The sequence below is a fragment of the Phyllobates terribilis genome, unplaced genomic scaffold, assembly GCF_046119375.1.
Source record: "Phyllobates terribilis strain yellow unplaced genomic scaffold, ASM4611937v1 Scaffold_2__4_contigs__length_985480577, whole genome shotgun sequence".
Taxonomy (NCBI): domain Eukaryota; kingdom Metazoa; phylum Chordata; class Amphibia; order Anura; family Dendrobatidae; genus Phyllobates; species Phyllobates terribilis.
The window spans coordinates 372,434,630-372,451,599 of NW_027362762.1; the positions used below are offsets into that span (position 1 = coordinate 372,434,630).

Consider the following 16,970-nt stretch of genomic DNA (forward strand, 5'->3'; position numbering starts at 1 on the left):
GCTTCCAAGAGTAAACCGGAAGAAGAATGGTCAGGTCGCTTCTTTTATCCGCTTCACATCTTTGTAAGTCAGAAGCAGTATAAAGCAGATCAAAAACATACGCACAGCAAGTCAATTTTACATGGTTATACATATGTTCATTCTTTTTGGCATTTTTTCAGCATTTTTCAGGCAGAATATTCATAGCATAAATTGACATTTTTCCTTACACAGCGGTGCACAAACCACTCACATTGCATGAAATACAGTGAACTCCTATTCAAGTGAATTGGACAGTGGCAGTTCCCTGCACAGCCAAGAAGAGTGTTGCTTTTCTTCCTTCTCAGGATCGGTAGCTGTTCCAGGATTTGCCATCACTTTATAAGATAGGACTATCCCTTTTACTGTAACACATGACTTCAGCTGTAATAGAAATCTATTAGAGATCATATGTTGTAGTGCGTGCAAGGTAAACATTCTGATATGTGTCGGCACCAGTGACATGAGCTGGTATGACAGCGAAGCTTGCTGCTATGCTGTCACTTCAAGTACATCTGCTTCATACATGGATACAAGAGATAATGTTGACTAGCTCAAGAAAACGAATTCAGCAAAAATGACATAGAAAATAAACTTCTGAAGAATACAAGAAGAGCCGGTAATTATCAGAGGAGGAAGTGGAGGTGCTTTATATTTGCTTCATGGCAGTGATAAACAGCATGCCTGGGATAACACAGGACTGAGCTGAATACCAAAGTACCACTTAGCCGTGGTCCTGTCAATGGAAACAATTCTGGCACCCATCCTAGCTAAAGCCTTCATAGCGAAAAGTACGCTCCCCTAATTCAAGTCATTTAGAAGAAAGAGAAAATACTGACCTTGAGATTTCACAACATTGAAGCTTTTTTTAGCCAAGTAGGATTTGGAGAAAATAACCACCAGGTCATCCAGAAATACCTTTCTGTACCGCTGGTGGGTGTGAACCCACTGTGCTATGGGCCAGGCTTACCCTGGAGGGGCGTGACTAAGTGTCTACAGAGTCTTCACTAGGGCCTCGAATGGTGTTTAGGCTGGGCTGCTAGTAGACACCAGGCATCACTTCAGTGCAGTTCCCTGGACTACAGCAGCTGAATGGAAGGTCAGAGGCGCAGGTACGAGGTACAGGAGGGCAAGACAAAAGCGTAGTCAGACCGTCCAAGGTCAGGGCAGGCAGCACAAGTTCACAATTCAAAGCCGGCGTCAAGGATGGAGAAGTCAAACTGAGCGGTAAACAGTAAACAGGCCAGGTCAATAACGGGAGGCAGAAGATATACATAATCTGGTGCTAGCAGGCTAGGGTACCAACGTTCCGGCAAGGAGTGGTGGGAGGAGCTGCCTAATATATATCCTGCTGGCACGGGATAGACCCTGGGAACCTAATCCCTGCAGGATACAGCAAGTTTAAATTCCTGCAGAGACTGGACACACCACTCTAAAGCCAAATGGAAACCACATGCAGATGCAGCAGTGCTGAGGAATACTGCGAGAGGCAAACTCAGCGAGACGGCCTGATACAAGAAGTCGCATCGTGACCACGGTGAGTACGGTGGCGCTGCGGAGGCATAAGAGTTACCGCCGTGACAGTACCTGACCTCTTTACTGGCCAGACCAAAGGAGAAACTTTATCAAGATGACAGGGGCACAGATATACTACGCAGCTTCCCAGGACCTCTCCTCAGCTCCAAAGGCATTCAGTCCACCAGATAGAAGGTCCTCCCCTGAACCTTTCTAGCATCCAGGATGTCCTTAATCTCAAAGACATCCGGGGACCCTCAGGAACAGTGGTAGTGAAGTAGCTTGGAGCTTCGAGAAGCGATTCAAGACCACTGGCTTGCGGAGCAAAATATGAAAGGCATTTGTGATCCATAAATTCGCAACGAGTTGAAGATGGTAGGTCACCGCATTGAGATGCCTGAGGATTTTGTACAGACAGAAGTACCATGGAGCGAATATTCCGAGATGACAGCCGGCTTTATCTCCAGGGTGATACTGAGGAGGCAAACCTCTTCTTGTCCACATGAGTCTTTATCCGAGGCATGGCCTTAAGGAGGGAAGCCTGTGTCTGCTGCCAGGTCTGTAGGAAGTCGCCATACGAAATATCAGCTGCTGGAACCACAGAAGAAGCAAAGGGCACTTGAGGATGCAGGGACTATACCACGAAGGATGAAGATGGTCCAGAAGACTCCCCAGCGTGGTTGCTGTTGGAAAACTCTGCCCAGGGGAGTAGTTGCACCCAGTCATCCTGACGGGCAGAGATAAAGTGGTGAAGGTAGCCCTCAAGAATCTGATTTACCTGTTCCACTTACCCATTGGTCTGCGGATGGTACGCAGAAAAGTCAGCAGCTTGAACAGAGCTTTTCAAAACTTCGAAGTGAAATGGACTCCACGATCAGAGACTATGTGAAGAGGAAGACTGTGGAGACTAAATACATGCTGGAAGAGCTGCGTGGTAAGCTGATGAGTGGAAGGAAGACCGGCCAGGGGTATGAAGTGAGCCATCTTGGAGAACCGATCCACCACAACCCAAATAGTGTTGTAACCCTCGGAAAGAGGCAGGTCCATGATGCAGTCCATAGCAATGCAATATGTTGCCAGGTAGCAGAAGGAACCGGCAGAGGCTGGAGGAGACCAGCAGGCTTATCCCTGGAAGACTTGTTTCTGGCGCACTGTGAACAAGAGGTTATGAAGTCCTGGACATCTTTGACCAGCGAGGGCCACCAGAAGTGGCGAGCAATCAACTCAGTGGACTTGCATATGTCCATATGACCAGCCAACTTGGATTTGTGTCCCCAGAACAGAACTCTCCTCCTAGCAGCGTGGACAAAGATTTTTGCTTCAATAATCCTGGCAGGGTCAATGATGTGCTGAGGCTCCTCCTGGGAGTTGAACAAATCAAAGGGTTAAAAGAAGCAAAAAACAGTACCCAACTGGATTGACGAGGATTCAGCTGTCTTGTAGGGAGCTGAAGTCGACGGACAAGGTCTAGATGAATAAAGTTGCCCACGGAAATGGAATCCAGAAGGGCAGCAGCAGAGAGGGACTTCTCCTGACAGGTCAAAGAAACCCCAGACAGTAGATCTGGAGAGCAATTACTGTGACCTAGGGTCGTCTCTCCGGCCAACCCTAGGTACTGGAGTTTCGCGATCTCACGGGGCACTGTCAAACAAAATGTCCCTTGGCTCCACAGTACATATAAACGTTCTCTCTGTACCTCCGCTGTCATTCCTGTACAGAAAGTTTGGCCCACTCAACCTGCATTGGCTCAGTGGCTGGTGGTACGACTTGCGGTAGCAAAGGGAACTGGAAGTTTGGAGCCAGTGTGGGTGGTCTTCTGGCAAAAGGAGACGCTGAAGCTTGTTCCTCAGCTCGCTCATGGAAGAGAAGATCTATCCTAGTGGCCAGGTATATAAGGGCATTCAGTGAAGAGGGTAGATCTCTACCAGCCAACTCATCCTTGATTCATCCACTAGGGCTTCTTCATTCCAAGCCAGCTCCGCTGCCAAGGTACGGAAGTTTAAGGCATGCTGTGCCACGGAATCCGTGCACTGCCTTAGAGACAACAGGCACAAAGCAGCAAAGGAGGTACAGCCTGGAACCTCGAAAACCGCAAGGAACATTTCCAGGAACCTCCCAACATCGCAGGTCTCCGGACCTCCACAATTCCAAGTGGAATTTCCCCAGGCCAGGGCTTATCCAGACAGCAGAGAGACCATAAACGTCTGGTCTGGTCTGAAGGAAAGAGGTGTGCTTGGAGATCGAAGTGGATTTGACACTGATTAATTAAGCGGCGGCTCTCCTCAGGGTCTCCATCATAGCAGGATGTTAGTGGAAGCTGGAGGTTAGCAGTTCCACCAGAAACTGGAGCATTAGGCGATTCCCTCAGAGAGGCTGACTGTCCAGAGGAGGGTTGGCCAGATGCGGTAGAAGCAGACTGCAGGGAGGACATTGCGGCAGACAGATCCTGCAGCTAGGTAGCTACCACATTGATGGCCTGCATCAGCTGGTCCTGAAGCTCAAGCTGACAGCAGACCTCCAATTTGTCAGTGGGGTCCATATCCCGAATGTAATGTAAAGTTGGTTGGTGTGGACCCACGAGCTAGGCTCATCCTGGCGGGCGTGATTAATTGTCTTCGTTAGAGCCTGTGGTGGGGAAGATAGGCTGTGCTGCCGGTGGACACCAAGCACTACTCCAGGGCAGTCCCCGGTACAGTAGCAGCTGACTGGACGGTCAGTGGCGTGGGTAAGAGGTACAGCAGGGAGAGAAAAGCGTAGTTAGGCGGGAGTCAGGGATAGAGAAGTCAAACTGAACGGGTAAACAGGCCGGGTCAATAACGGGAGACACAATACGGAGCTATGCATAAACAGGTGATAGACTAGGAACGGGCAAGGAGTGGTGGGAGGAGTTGCTTAATATATATCCTGCTGGCACAGGTTAGTCCAGGGAACCTAATCTCTGCAGGACACAGGAGGGTTAAAGTTCCCTCAGAGACCGGCCACACCCCCCTAAGATACAGCAGTGCTAAGGAGTACTGCAAGAGGAATGCTCAGTAAGATGGCCTGATACAAGGAGAAGCCATGCGGTGACAACGGTGAGTACGGCAGCGCTGAGGAGGCATGCGAGTTACCCCAATGACACTTCCTGTGTGTGCAAGGAAGTGTAATGACTTGATCAGCTTCTTCAAGGTGCGTAACTGCAAGTAATTCTACATAACTCACCCCATTAATACTTCACAATCCTGTGCCACAGCATTACATTTTTTTCTGCTTGAAACCCACTTAAAAGGGGTTGTCCACCCCTTTTTTCTCTAATATGGGGCAGAACATGGCTGTGTCCTCCTCCAGTCTTGTCAGTTATTGAGCGCTGTATTCAATCGCTGGCTGCAGCAGTGATGCATTGGTCACTGCTGCGACCAGTGATTAGTTGCAGCATTCACATGGCAATATGACCAGTACAGAAGATACAAAGACCAGGTTTGTATATCCTGTCCTGGTTGCAGAGATATACAGTGTCTATAAATAGTCTACACATCAATTTTAAAATGCCAAGTTTTTGTCATGTAAAAAAAAATCATACCAAGAAGCATTTCAGAATTTTTTCCACCTTTAAGGCTATGTGCCCACGTTGCGGACCTGAAGCATATTTTTTACGCTTCTCCCTGGCGGGAAAAACGCATGGGGATATTACATGCGGTTTTCCCGCCAGGTAGAAGCGTTTGTGAGGCGTCTTTGCATGCATTTCCGCATGCGGGTTATCAAGCACTTCTCCAAGCATCACTTGGAAAAGTGCTTGACAACTTGTTCAGAATGGTAAAAAATAAAAAAATAAACTTTATACTCACCTTCTGATGCATTCTCTGCCCCGTCCGGAGGCTTGAGCGGCTCACGCTGTTGTGTGCAGGACCTGCGGTGACGTCACCGAGTCATGTGGTGGGTCACATGACTCAATGACGTGGCAGGTCCTTCAGACAACAGCGCGACGGAGGGAAAACATCAGAAGATAAGTATAAACTTTATTTTATTCTTTTTTTTTACAGGTTCCTTGGTACCCAGGTCTGGATGAGAGTCTCCTCTCATCCAGACTTGGGTACCATCCGCACATTGATTCCGCTGCGCTTCCGCAAAATTAATGAACATGCTGCGGATTTTTGACCGCAGCATATACGCTGCGGAAAAATCCGCAGCATGGGCATTGACATTGCGGAATGCCATTGGGGACCATGGGGTGCGGATATACATGCGTTTTTCAAGGGTTTACGCTGCGGAAATTCCGCAGCATATACGCTTGAAAAACGCTACGTGGGCGCACAGCCTTAAGGTCACCCATGAGCTGTACAAATCCACTGAGAAAAACTGAAATCATTAAGAGGAGGGAGATTTAAAAAAAAAAACAACGAATTACTGTGGTTGAATAAGTGTGAACACCCTCTTATAATTGGAATATAGTTGTGTTAAGAATTAGCCAATCACATCATTTAAACTCGTGTTAAATAGTGGTCTGTACCAAGGCATTTGATAAAGCATGGAACAATGGCTTGGCTAGATTTTGCCAAAACCTACATCAAGCCTGCCAAAAGCATGTGAAAAAATGTGTTGCGGTCTAATGAGACCAAAATTTAACTTTTTGGGCATAATACAAAAAGATATGTTTGGCACAAAGCCAACACTATGCATCGCCAAAAAAAAAAAAAAAAAAAACATACACAGTGAAGCATGGTGAAGGCACCCTTGGGACTGTTTTTTGGCAGATAGAACTGGTGCTTTAGTCAAGGTGGAGGGAATTATGAACAGTTCCAAATATCAGTCAATTTTGCAACAAAACCTTCAGCCCTTTGCTAAAAAGCTGAAGATGAAGAGGAATTTCATCTTTCAGCACAACAATGACCCCAAGCATACCTCCAAATCAACAAAAGAATGACTTTGCCAGAAAAAAAAAAATCGAAGTTTTGGAATGGCATAGAGTGGCACAGAAAGAGCAAAGACCTGAATCCAATTGAGAAACTGTGGGTTGACCTAAAAGGGGCGGTATACAGGAGATGCCCTCGCAATCTACCAGTTTTAGGCTGTGTGCCCACGATGCGTTTAAGCGTTTCCGCAGCGGCAAAAACGCTGCAAAAATGCTTAAAAAACGCATGGTAGAAGGCCTGCCATGTCCTCCAATGATAATCCGCACGTGCTGTGCACATGCTGCGGAAATTTCCGCTGCGGATTATCATTGCGGGAAAAAAACAGCACTACCAATTATTTTGCATTTTCGCCACCATTGACTTGCATTGGAACGCGCCAATTCCGCAAGACTGCATCTGTACTTGCGTAATTGGCGCGTTCAAATGTGCGGATGGTACCCGGGTGTGGAGGACAGGAGACTCTCCTCCGGACCCAGGTACCATTAAAAGCTGTAAAAAAGAATAAAATAAAAAATAAATGTATACTTACCTTCTGGCGGCCCGCGCTGCGCTCCTCCTTGCTTCCCGGCACTTTACGATGAATGAAGGACCTGCGCTGACGTCAGAGTCATGTGACGGGTCCCGCGACGCTGACGTCGGCAGGTCCTTCACTCTACCGCTGCCGGGACCGAGCGAAGCAAGACAGAGCGGGCCATCGGAGGGTAAGTATAGATTTATTTTTTTCTTTTTTGACATTCTCTCGGGTCACACTATATAAATCCATGCTGTTTGCATGGATTTATATAGTGTGACCAAGTTGACTGGCATTTTTTTCTGCCAGGGAGATGCAGAAACGCTCAGGAAAAAATCCTGAGCATTTCTGCATCGTGGGCACATAGCCTTAGGGCGCTACTGCAATGAAGAGTGGGCAAAGATTGCCAATTCTACATGTGCACAGCTGATAAGACTCCTACTCAAAAAAACTGAATGCTAACATAAATTCACAGGGTACTTCAACAAAGTATTAGTTTAAGTAAGTGTGTGCATATTTATACAACCACATCATATATTAGTTATTTTTTATTTTTACACCTGAAAAGATTTCAGTTTATTTTTCAAATAAATTGTAGATTATGGGTGACATTAAAGGGAATCTGTCACCCCTAGGGACGTATATAACCTATTAATATGGGCATTCAGGTGATAAAAATGTTAAACTAGTCCTACCTGTATGCCTCATAATAATGGTCTTGTTGTTGTGAAATCTTATATTATATCTTTATGTTAATTATTCTTTTCAGGTCCTGGGCCCGGAAGGAATCCCCACCTCCTCTCTTCATTATAATAGTACCCCCTTTCCCCTGCATGTCACACTTGACTTGAACTCCCTCCATGATCCTCCCTTCTATGGGAGAAAATCTCCGCGACTCACCGGCGCAGAAGATCACTGACTACACTGTGTGCCGAATTATTAGGCAAATGAGTATTTTGATCACATGATACTTTTTATACATTTTGTCCTACTCCAAGCTGTATAGGCTTGAGAGCCAACTACCAATTAAGTAAATCTGGTGAGGTGCATCTCTGTAATGAGGAGGGGTGTTGACTAATGACATCAACACCCTATATAAGATGTGCTTAATTATTAGGCAACTTCCTTTCCTTTGGCAAAATGGGTCAGAAGAGAGATTTGACGGCTCTTAAAAGTCCAAAATTGTGAGATGTCTTGCAGAGGGATGTGGCAGTCTTGAAATTGCCAAACTTTTGAAGCGTGATCACCGAACAATCAAACGTTTCATGGCAAATAGCCAACAGGGTCGCAAGAAGCGTGTTGGCCAAAAAAGTCGCAAAATAACTGCCCATGAATTGAGGAAAATCAAGCGTGAAGCTGCCAAGATGCCATTCGCCACCAGTTTTGCCATATTTCAGAGCTGCAACGTTACTGGAGTATCAAAAAGCACAAGGTGTGCGATACTCATGGACATGGCCCAGGTAAGGAAGGCTGAAAAACGACCTCCTTTGAATAAGAAACATAATATAAAATGTCAAGAATGGGCCTAGAAATATCTCAAGACTGATTTTTCAAAAGGTTTTATGGACTGCTGAAATGAGCATGACTCTTGATGGGCCAGATGGATGGGCCAGAGGCTGGATCAGTAAAGGGCAGAGAGCTCCACTCCGACTCAGACGCCAGCAAGGTGGAGGTGGGGTACTGGTATGGGCTGGTATCATCAAAGGTGAACTTGTGGGACCTTTTCGGGTTGAGGATGGAGTGAAGCTCAACTCCCAGACCTACTGCCAGTTTCTGGAAGACAACTTCTTCAAGCAGTGGTACAGGAAGAAGTCGGTATCGTTCAAGAAAAACATGATTTTCATGCAGGACAATGCTCCATCACATGCATCCAACTACTCCACAGCGTGGCTGGCCAGTAAAGGTCTAAAAGAAGAAAAAATAATGACATGGCCCCCTTGTTCACCTGATCTGAACCCCATACAGAACCTGTGGTCCATCATAAAATGTGAGATCTACAGGGAGGGAAAACAGTACACCTCTCGGAACAGTGTTTGGGAGGCTGTGGTGGCTGCTGCACGCAATGTTGATCGAAAACAGATCAAGCAACTGACAGAATCTATGGATGGAAGGCTGCTGAGTGTCATCATAAAGAAAGGTGGCTATATTGATCACTAATTTTTTTGGTTTTTGTTTTTGCATGTCAGAAGTTTATTTCTAAATTTTGTGCACTGATATTGGTTTACCTGGTGAAAATAAACAAGTGAGATGGGATTATATTTGGTTTTTATTAAGTTGTTTAATAATTCTGCACAGTAATAGTTACCTGCACAAACAGAAATCCTCCTAAGATAGCCAAATCTAAAAAAAAAAAAACACACCAACTTACAAAAATATTAAGCTTGGATATTTATGAGTCTTTTGGGTTGATTGAGAACATAGTTGTTGATCAATAATAAAAATAATCCTCTAAAATACAACTTGCTTAATAATTCTGCACACAGTGTAGTGTATTCTGTGATCTTCTGCGAAGGCGCCGTCGAGTCACGGAGACTTTCTACCGTAGAAGGGAGGATCGTGGAGGGAGTTCACGGCGCAGGTGCGGGATTACAGCGCCGCAACTGCACGTCACGGGACACTGTGACATGCAGGGGAGAGGGGTGCTATTATAATGAAGAGAGGAGGTGGAGATTCCTTCCGGGCTTAGGGCCTGGAAAGAATCATTAACATAAAGATATAATATAACATTTCACAACACAAGACCTCTAAAATGAGGCATACAGATAGAAATGTTAAACTAGTCCTATCACCTGTATGCCCATTATAATAGGTTACATACATCCCAGGGGGTGACAGATTCCCTTTAAAGGTGGAAAAAGTTCTGAAATGATTCTTCTTGGTATTAGGTTTTTGTCATGTAAAAAAATTAACATTTTAACAGGGTATGTAGACTTTAGCACTGCAGCAAACTGCTGGCTGCAATGGTGATGCATTGCTCACAACGGCAGCAACTGAGTGGTGCGGTGTTCAAGTGTCAGTGACAGGGGACCAATAGGCAAGTTTACCACGCACCACTTGACTAAAGTTGTGACCTACCAAATCACACAGTGGTTGTTGTGTTAAGTGGTGGTCACGTTTTAAAATCTTCTCAATACAAGTCTATGGGAATTCAGAAAGAGGCTCTGTAACCTGGTTCGCGTGCCATAGACTTGTATTGAGAAAAGTAACTTTCGAAATAGACAACGATCCGGTGGCTTACAAAAACCGTTACATGGGACTGGAGTGGGGCTCAAAACAGATGAAGATGCTGACGGGTGAGGATGTAACTACATGCTTTACACTTACATAAGCGATCCCTAACAAAGGGGTTGAAAAAAAGAAGAGGCTACAGTGAGGCTTTAAAGAGGATCTGTCAACAGATTTCACAATTTAAACTGCAAACATTATTAATATTAAATGGACGACCTAGAACTGATGAGCGTGATGTGCTTTGAAAATGAATGTCAGAATGACCGTATAATACCCATTTTGAAATGAGCATTTTAATATCAGAAAGGAACATTTTTCAAAGGCTTAAAAGAGCCATTCTAACATGGATTTTCAAAGTAAGTCAACCAGCCTCATCAGGTGTAATATCTATTTAAAGATGACCTGTCACCAAGCGTGTCTAGTTTTTGATCTTATATAAAGATTAGGATTATGGTCACCTAAAAGATTATTCACAAGATCAACAAGCTTTCTATCGTTAATCATTCAGTCCCTTCAACTATTTCCATCAAGCCATTATTGTTCATGTTCATATCTGACCGAATACCTGCTCGTGTAAAAGGTTGTAACAGCCATGGCCTTCATTTACAGTTCTCAAATCAATTCTGATGGGATCCACCAGGTTTCTTGATTATCACGTAATAAAACTGTCTTTGTGACGGACAAAATAATGTGTCGGTAAATCTTTTTTAGAAGGGCTAATCTGTCAAATATTGGGCTTTTTAGACACAGGATCATATACTTAAATCTTCAGTTGTGTAAAGTTAGGTCGCTTAGAACATCGTATTAGATTTTCAGTAGCAAATATCTGAGCCGTATCAAGGGGGTTAAAGGGAATCTGTCACCCCCTTGGGCGATATCAGATCTCTACTATGGGCATACAGGTGATAGAAAAGTAAATTTATACTTACCTGTATGGCCCATAGTAGAGGTCTAATTGCAGAGAAATCTGGTTTTATCAAGTCTGTTTTCCAGACTTACTATTCCCCTAAATCGCCGCCTCTGTGCTAAATTACCATATTCCCCCCCCTCCCCTGCACGTCACAGGGTCCTGTGACGTGCCCTGCTCTGCCTCCCCTCCAGCGCATGTGCAAAGCGCCGCTCCCATAGAGGGCGCTTTGTTTCCCTCCGGCCCAGGTTGGCTGCATACTGCCAGCGGAGCGTAAGGCTGACTCACCGTCGCTTGCGCAATACAAGGCTGTGGTGCAATAAGCAGCCAAACGGGGATGGGGCCGGAGACATGCTTTTCGCATGCGCGGGAGGGGAAGCAGAGCAGGGCACGTCACAGGGCCTGTCACAGGACCCTGTGACGGGCAGGGGAGGGGGAAAATATGGTAATTTAGCACAGAGGCGGCGATTTAGGGGAATAGTAAGCAGATTGAAGGGGTTTTGCTTGGCGTCCCCAAGATGCCAAGCCTCTGGAAAACAGACTTTATAAAACCAGATTTCTCTGCAATCAGACCTCTGCTATGGGCCATACAGGTAAGTATAGATTTACTTTTCTATACCCTGTATGGCCATAGTAGAGGCCTGATATCGCCCAGGGGGTGACAGATTCCCTTTAAAAGTTTTACTAGAACTATTGTGGAAATCAGTGAACAAAGATAACAGATATATCCAGTGTGGTTTTCTAAGAACAAATTCACACCTCCAAAGAACAAAGACAATGCACGAATCGCAATACCTCGCCCAATCTGCAGGTCTCCTGATTCGAGCTAACTGCGTCATATATGCCCATGAGTAAAGAGACCCAACCAATCCACCTGCGTATTGCAATCCGAGCATGGTATGAATTTCAGAAATGTGAATTTGGCCTCACACCTACCTGAACTATTAGTAAATGTTGGCCGAATTTCATCCTGGACCTGAAAATTGACTTTATCTTTGCCACGTATATATAGTCACACTACAGGAGACTTCCTTTTGCCTTTCCTGCTGGAGTTCTGATCCTCCTGCATTCAAGATGGCCACCGTTGTTACATGGATAGTGGAGTGGATAGCCAGGACTACACCTCACCTGCGTTTCCTATGCTGTGGAGATATAGCTCAGACTTAGCACTGTGGCAGCCAACCTATATGTAGGAGGACTGGAAGGGGGCTCTCAGCGGAAGAGGCATCAAAAAGCAAATGGAAAACCAAGTAGGGTGACTAAAGAGTCGTGGCTAAAAGTTTTAAGATGGACACAAATTTTACTGCTTCAATGTTTTTAGATCTTTTAATCCGATGTTTCTTTGGTTACTGAAGTACAATTATAAGCATTTCAGAAGTTTTTATATTATTGACAATTACATCAAGTTTATCCAAGGACTCAAAGGCCCAGATTCATCAAGGCTTTTACGCCAGAATTTCGACATAAAACTTTGAAAAGTCACAAATCTTGGCGATCTCATACCATTTTTTCCCAGCTCCTAGAAAGTGAGCTGAGGCGGGACAAGTGCTTGATAAGTGGCAGCGGCGGTATTTGCAAATCTTACACCAGCAAGGACTCAATGAATCAGGAGCTTTGCACCCCACCCAGCACCCTTATCAAGACCGGCATGAAGATCGCCAGCCTTGTTAAATCGAAGCCAATATTTACAGTATTCGCCCTGGAATGCTTCTGGACCAAATCCTTTATTACAAGTATAACAACCATTGTTCCAGTAAAACATACGGAGGCCATTCATGTGTGGGGCTGCTTTTCATAAAAGGGACTGGGCTCTCACACAATTTTGCATAAGAACATTGCCATGAAATAAGAATGGCATCTAGACCTCTTCCACCTTCTCCCAATGATCCAAGAGCAATTTACTGATGAACAATGCTTTTCCCAGAATGATGGAGACCATGTCACAAGGCAAACGTGATCAGTAAACAAAACTTTGGGTCCATGGCCAGGAAACTCCCCAGATTTCAAACCCATTGAGAAACTGTGGTCAAGCCTCAAAAAGCGGGTGGACAGACAAAACCACAAAAAATTTGATAGACTCCAAACACTGATTACAGAAAAATGGGTTGTCATCAGCCAGGATTTGGCCCTGAAACTTATATCTAGCATGCCAGGGCAAGACTTGAAAAATAAAGGAAAACACTGTAAATATGGAGTCCATGCATAAACTTGATGTAATTGGCAATAAAAGTATAAAAACTTACAATTGTACTTCAGTGTTTTTAGATCTTTTAGTTAGATATTTCTACGGTTACTGAAGCAGCAAACCTTGAGAAAACCAAAATTTGTGTCAGTCTCAAAACTTTTGGCCATGACTGTGTAAGAGGGTGTATAGAGATATGTGTGTTGGTGATGACTGTGAGTGGAGGCCACACCTGTAACGATGACATCTGACCACTAGATGTCAGTGACACTCACTGCTGATCTAAATTTTACTAAGTGTTAACAAAGCAATACTTGAATAATTTTATGAATGCTGCGATGCAAATAATAGACGAACTGTGCAGTGAAAATGCAATTTTGCTGCTTGAGTTTATAAAATACTTTCATTGCATCATTGCTCTGCCTCTCAAGCTGAGGATGGATAAAGTTTGTTTGGTGGAGAGGGGTTGGGTTGCCAGAGAGACGGAGCTGGGACGTGACGCGTGTGGTCTGGGAGCTCCTGGTGGATGGGAAACAAAAAAAGGAAGGTCCGGAGTAGGCGAACCTGGTTCCCCCTTGGAGTGCAGCGATTTCGTGCTCCTGTGATTGGTGACGTCTGGGACAATAATCCTCTATTTCTGTTCGATGAAGAGCGGGGGAAGTGCAATGGTGGAATAACACTGAAAAGAGCCGGCCATCTTGTGAAGTGTGACACGGCGCCCGCGGAGGGTAAAGCACCCTATGTTTTTAACAACTATGAGGTACCTCATGTTCTTCTTATTTTAAATTCTCCCTGACCGGTCCAACGAGTTAGTTAGGGTCAGCTAGGTGTTGAGACCAATCTAAATGACTAGTCTCTATGGGACAGTGTCAGTGAGGCACAAATTGTGTTCATCTTGTCAACGACTGTTGATAGCGCGGTGCGAAGTTCAGAATGGCCACAGTCCGTGGTGAAGCTCCCAAGGCACCCACCTGTCTGGATTGAATTTCCCGCAGAGCATGCTAATCATCTGTGTTCTTGTGAATGGGAATTGAATATGGTTGTTTATTTCATATGTTATTCTTGTTAGGTAAGCTTGGGTTGTAATACGCCTAGCTGTGCGGCTGAGTTTGGTCATATTGGGATCCCAGAAAATGTATTGATTGGGAATAGTATTAAGATTGTGAACCAGGAGAAAAGACACATATTACGGCTTCCTCTTAGGAACTAGCCCTGTTTAAGTTCGGACACATTTAGGGGAGAGGGGTGGCATTATTGGCTGTTCTCCTGGTAAGAAAAATAAAACACAATTCTTTTGTACTAGTTGTTGGATTAAAAATTTTACTGTTTGTTTTATTCACTTTTATTCCCCATACAAACAGGGGCGAGTTTTGTTGCAATAAATCTTGTTATTGTTTTACCACCGTTTTTCTTTTGAAGCTCATCTGTCCTGTCAGTCGCATCACTGTATCAAAACAGAATCTTACCCCCGCCGTTAGTAGTCGGGGCCTTTTACAACTGCACAAGAGAAGAGAAATGTATAGTCACTCTTCAGAGGCAGGCTGCAACAGCCTCTGCCCCCTCCCTGAAACGGAGCATCATCAGTGACATACGTTTCACGGGCTGGGCTAGTCCCTGTCCACTGTGCGATATGCACAATGACAGAGCGCTCTCTGTTGCCAGCTCAGATGAACAGTAAGGAGCCTGCACCAACCGCAGTGTCAGAATATCCGGAATGCAGAGACCAGTGATGTCCCCTGCAGGGGCGGCACTGGTCTCTACATGCCGGGTATTCCGACACTGCTCTGTTGCTGGCTCGTTATTGCTGATCTGAGGCAGAAACTCAGGGCACGCTGTCATTGTGCATAGTGCACTGGGACTAGCCCAGCCCATGAAACGAATGTCACTGATGACTCTTTGTTGCAAAGAGGGGGCCGGGGCTACACTCTATGACCGCAACCTCTGCTCCCTGATGACGCTTTGTTTGAGTATCCCAGCATGCACTGGGAAGTAGGGAAAAAAATAGAAAAGCAGTTAGTGTAGTTAGGATATGGAGTTTTTAAGGTACGTACAGTATATTAGAAAATAGTTTAGACTATGGCACTAAACAGATAGGGATTTAGGATAAAAATTGCTTTGCCTTTGGACCACTCATACGGCCACAACAGGATAACAGGAGAAATGTGATAGTAGAGAGTGGGCCTCCATGAAGCAATGGTGCAAAGGGGTTTTTCCACTAAAAATAGGATATGTGATAAACAATAGATGGCTGTTGGCCCCACAATGACTGATAGAGTGAGTGATAGACATGAAATACGGAGACTATTGGGTGCAACATCCACAGTGATCATACCTGCCTCACCTATCATGCAGGTTATACAAATGTTTATTTAGAAAACCAGATTAAGATGGTGGCACTAATACAATCACTATGTCACATTCCCTGCCCCGTAGAGAGCAGGCGCAGCCCGGTAGAGAGCAGACCCTGCCCGGTAGAGAGCAGACCCTGCCCGGTAGAGAGCAGGCCCTGCCCGGTAGAGAGCAGGCCCTGCCCGGTAGAGAGCAGGCCCTGCCCGGTAGAGAGCAGGCCCTGCCCGGTAGAGAGCAGGCGCAGCCCGGTAGAGAGCAGGCGCAGCCCGGTAGAGAGCAGGCGCAGCCCGGTAGAGAGCAGGCGCAGCCCGGTAGAGAGCAGACCCTGCCCGGTAGAGAGCAGACCCTGCCCGGTAGAGAGCAGACCCTGCCCGGTAGAGAGCAGGCGCAGCCCGGTAGAGAGCAGGCCCTGCCCGGTAGAGAGCAGGCGCAGCCCGGTAGAGAGCAGACGCTGCCCGGTAGAGAACATTGCAGGCTGCACATCACAGGTCAGGTGAATGACACATGAAGGGGCTTCACTCTTTCTCTATATAATCTAGCACAGCTTTGCCGGCATTACCCACCTCACTGCCAGCTGCACACACGGCTGCCGGCTTCCAGGGACTTGCTGCTGTCGCACGTAACGCCGCTGACAGACCGGCTCTCAGACACACAGCGGCCATGCTGAAGGCTGGAAGCTACAGGAGCTCACATGACCGGACAGGAAGGGGCGGGAGAGGAGACGGAAGAGGGTGGTGGATGAGTACGCCGGCTGCCAAGCGACAGCGTGGTGGGAGGTGGGATGAGGAGTGGAGAAAGTGGGGACTTATTGGAGCTGTATGTGAGCAACAAAGGGGGACATAGAGGAGCAGTCTGTGATGGAAAAGGGGGGAGGGACACAGGAGCAGTCTAATGGAAAAAGGGGAGGTACCACAGGAGCAGTCCATGATGGAAAAGGGAGGGGACACAGGAGCAGTCTGTGATGTTCAAAGGTGGACACAGGAGCAGTCTGTGATGGACAAGGGGGGCAGAGGAGCAGTCTGTGATGGACAAGGGGGGACACAGGAGCAGTCTGTGATGGACAAGGGGGGACACAGGAGCAGTCTGATGGACAAGGGGGGACACAGAGGAGCAGTCTGTGATGGACAAGGGGGGACACAGGAGCAGTCTGTGATGGACAAGGAGGGGCAGAGGAGCAGTCTGTGATGGACAAGGGGGACACAGGAGCAGTCTGTGATGGACAAGGGGGGACACAGGAGCAGTCTGATGGACAAGGGGGGACACAGAGGAGCAGTCTGTGATGGACAAGGGGGGACACAGGAGCAGTCTGTGATGGACAAGGGGGGCAGAGGAGCAGTCTGTGATGGACAAGGGGGGACACAGGAGCAGTCT

At 46.2% G+C, this 16,970-nt stretch overlaps 1 protein-coding gene across 2 annotated transcripts in view; it reads right to left on the reverse strand.

Annotated features, from left to right (window-relative positions):
• Positions 1–16,332, reverse strand: part of MRPS9 (mitochondrial ribosomal protein S9) — a 100,586-nt gene extending 84,254 nt beyond the window's left edge. Inside the window, exon 1 of one of the 2 annotated variants that reach the window (XM_073664753.1) lies at positions 16,163–16,332. In XM_073664753.1, the coding sequence (XP_073520854.1) occupies positions 16,163–16,261 (99 nt within the window). In that variant the 5' untranslated portion in view covers positions 16,262–16,332. The remainder of the gene's footprint in view (positions 1–16,162) is intronic. The other variant, XM_073664752.1, reaches the window with a different exon arrangement.
• Positions 16,333–16,970: the final 638 nt, after the last annotated feature.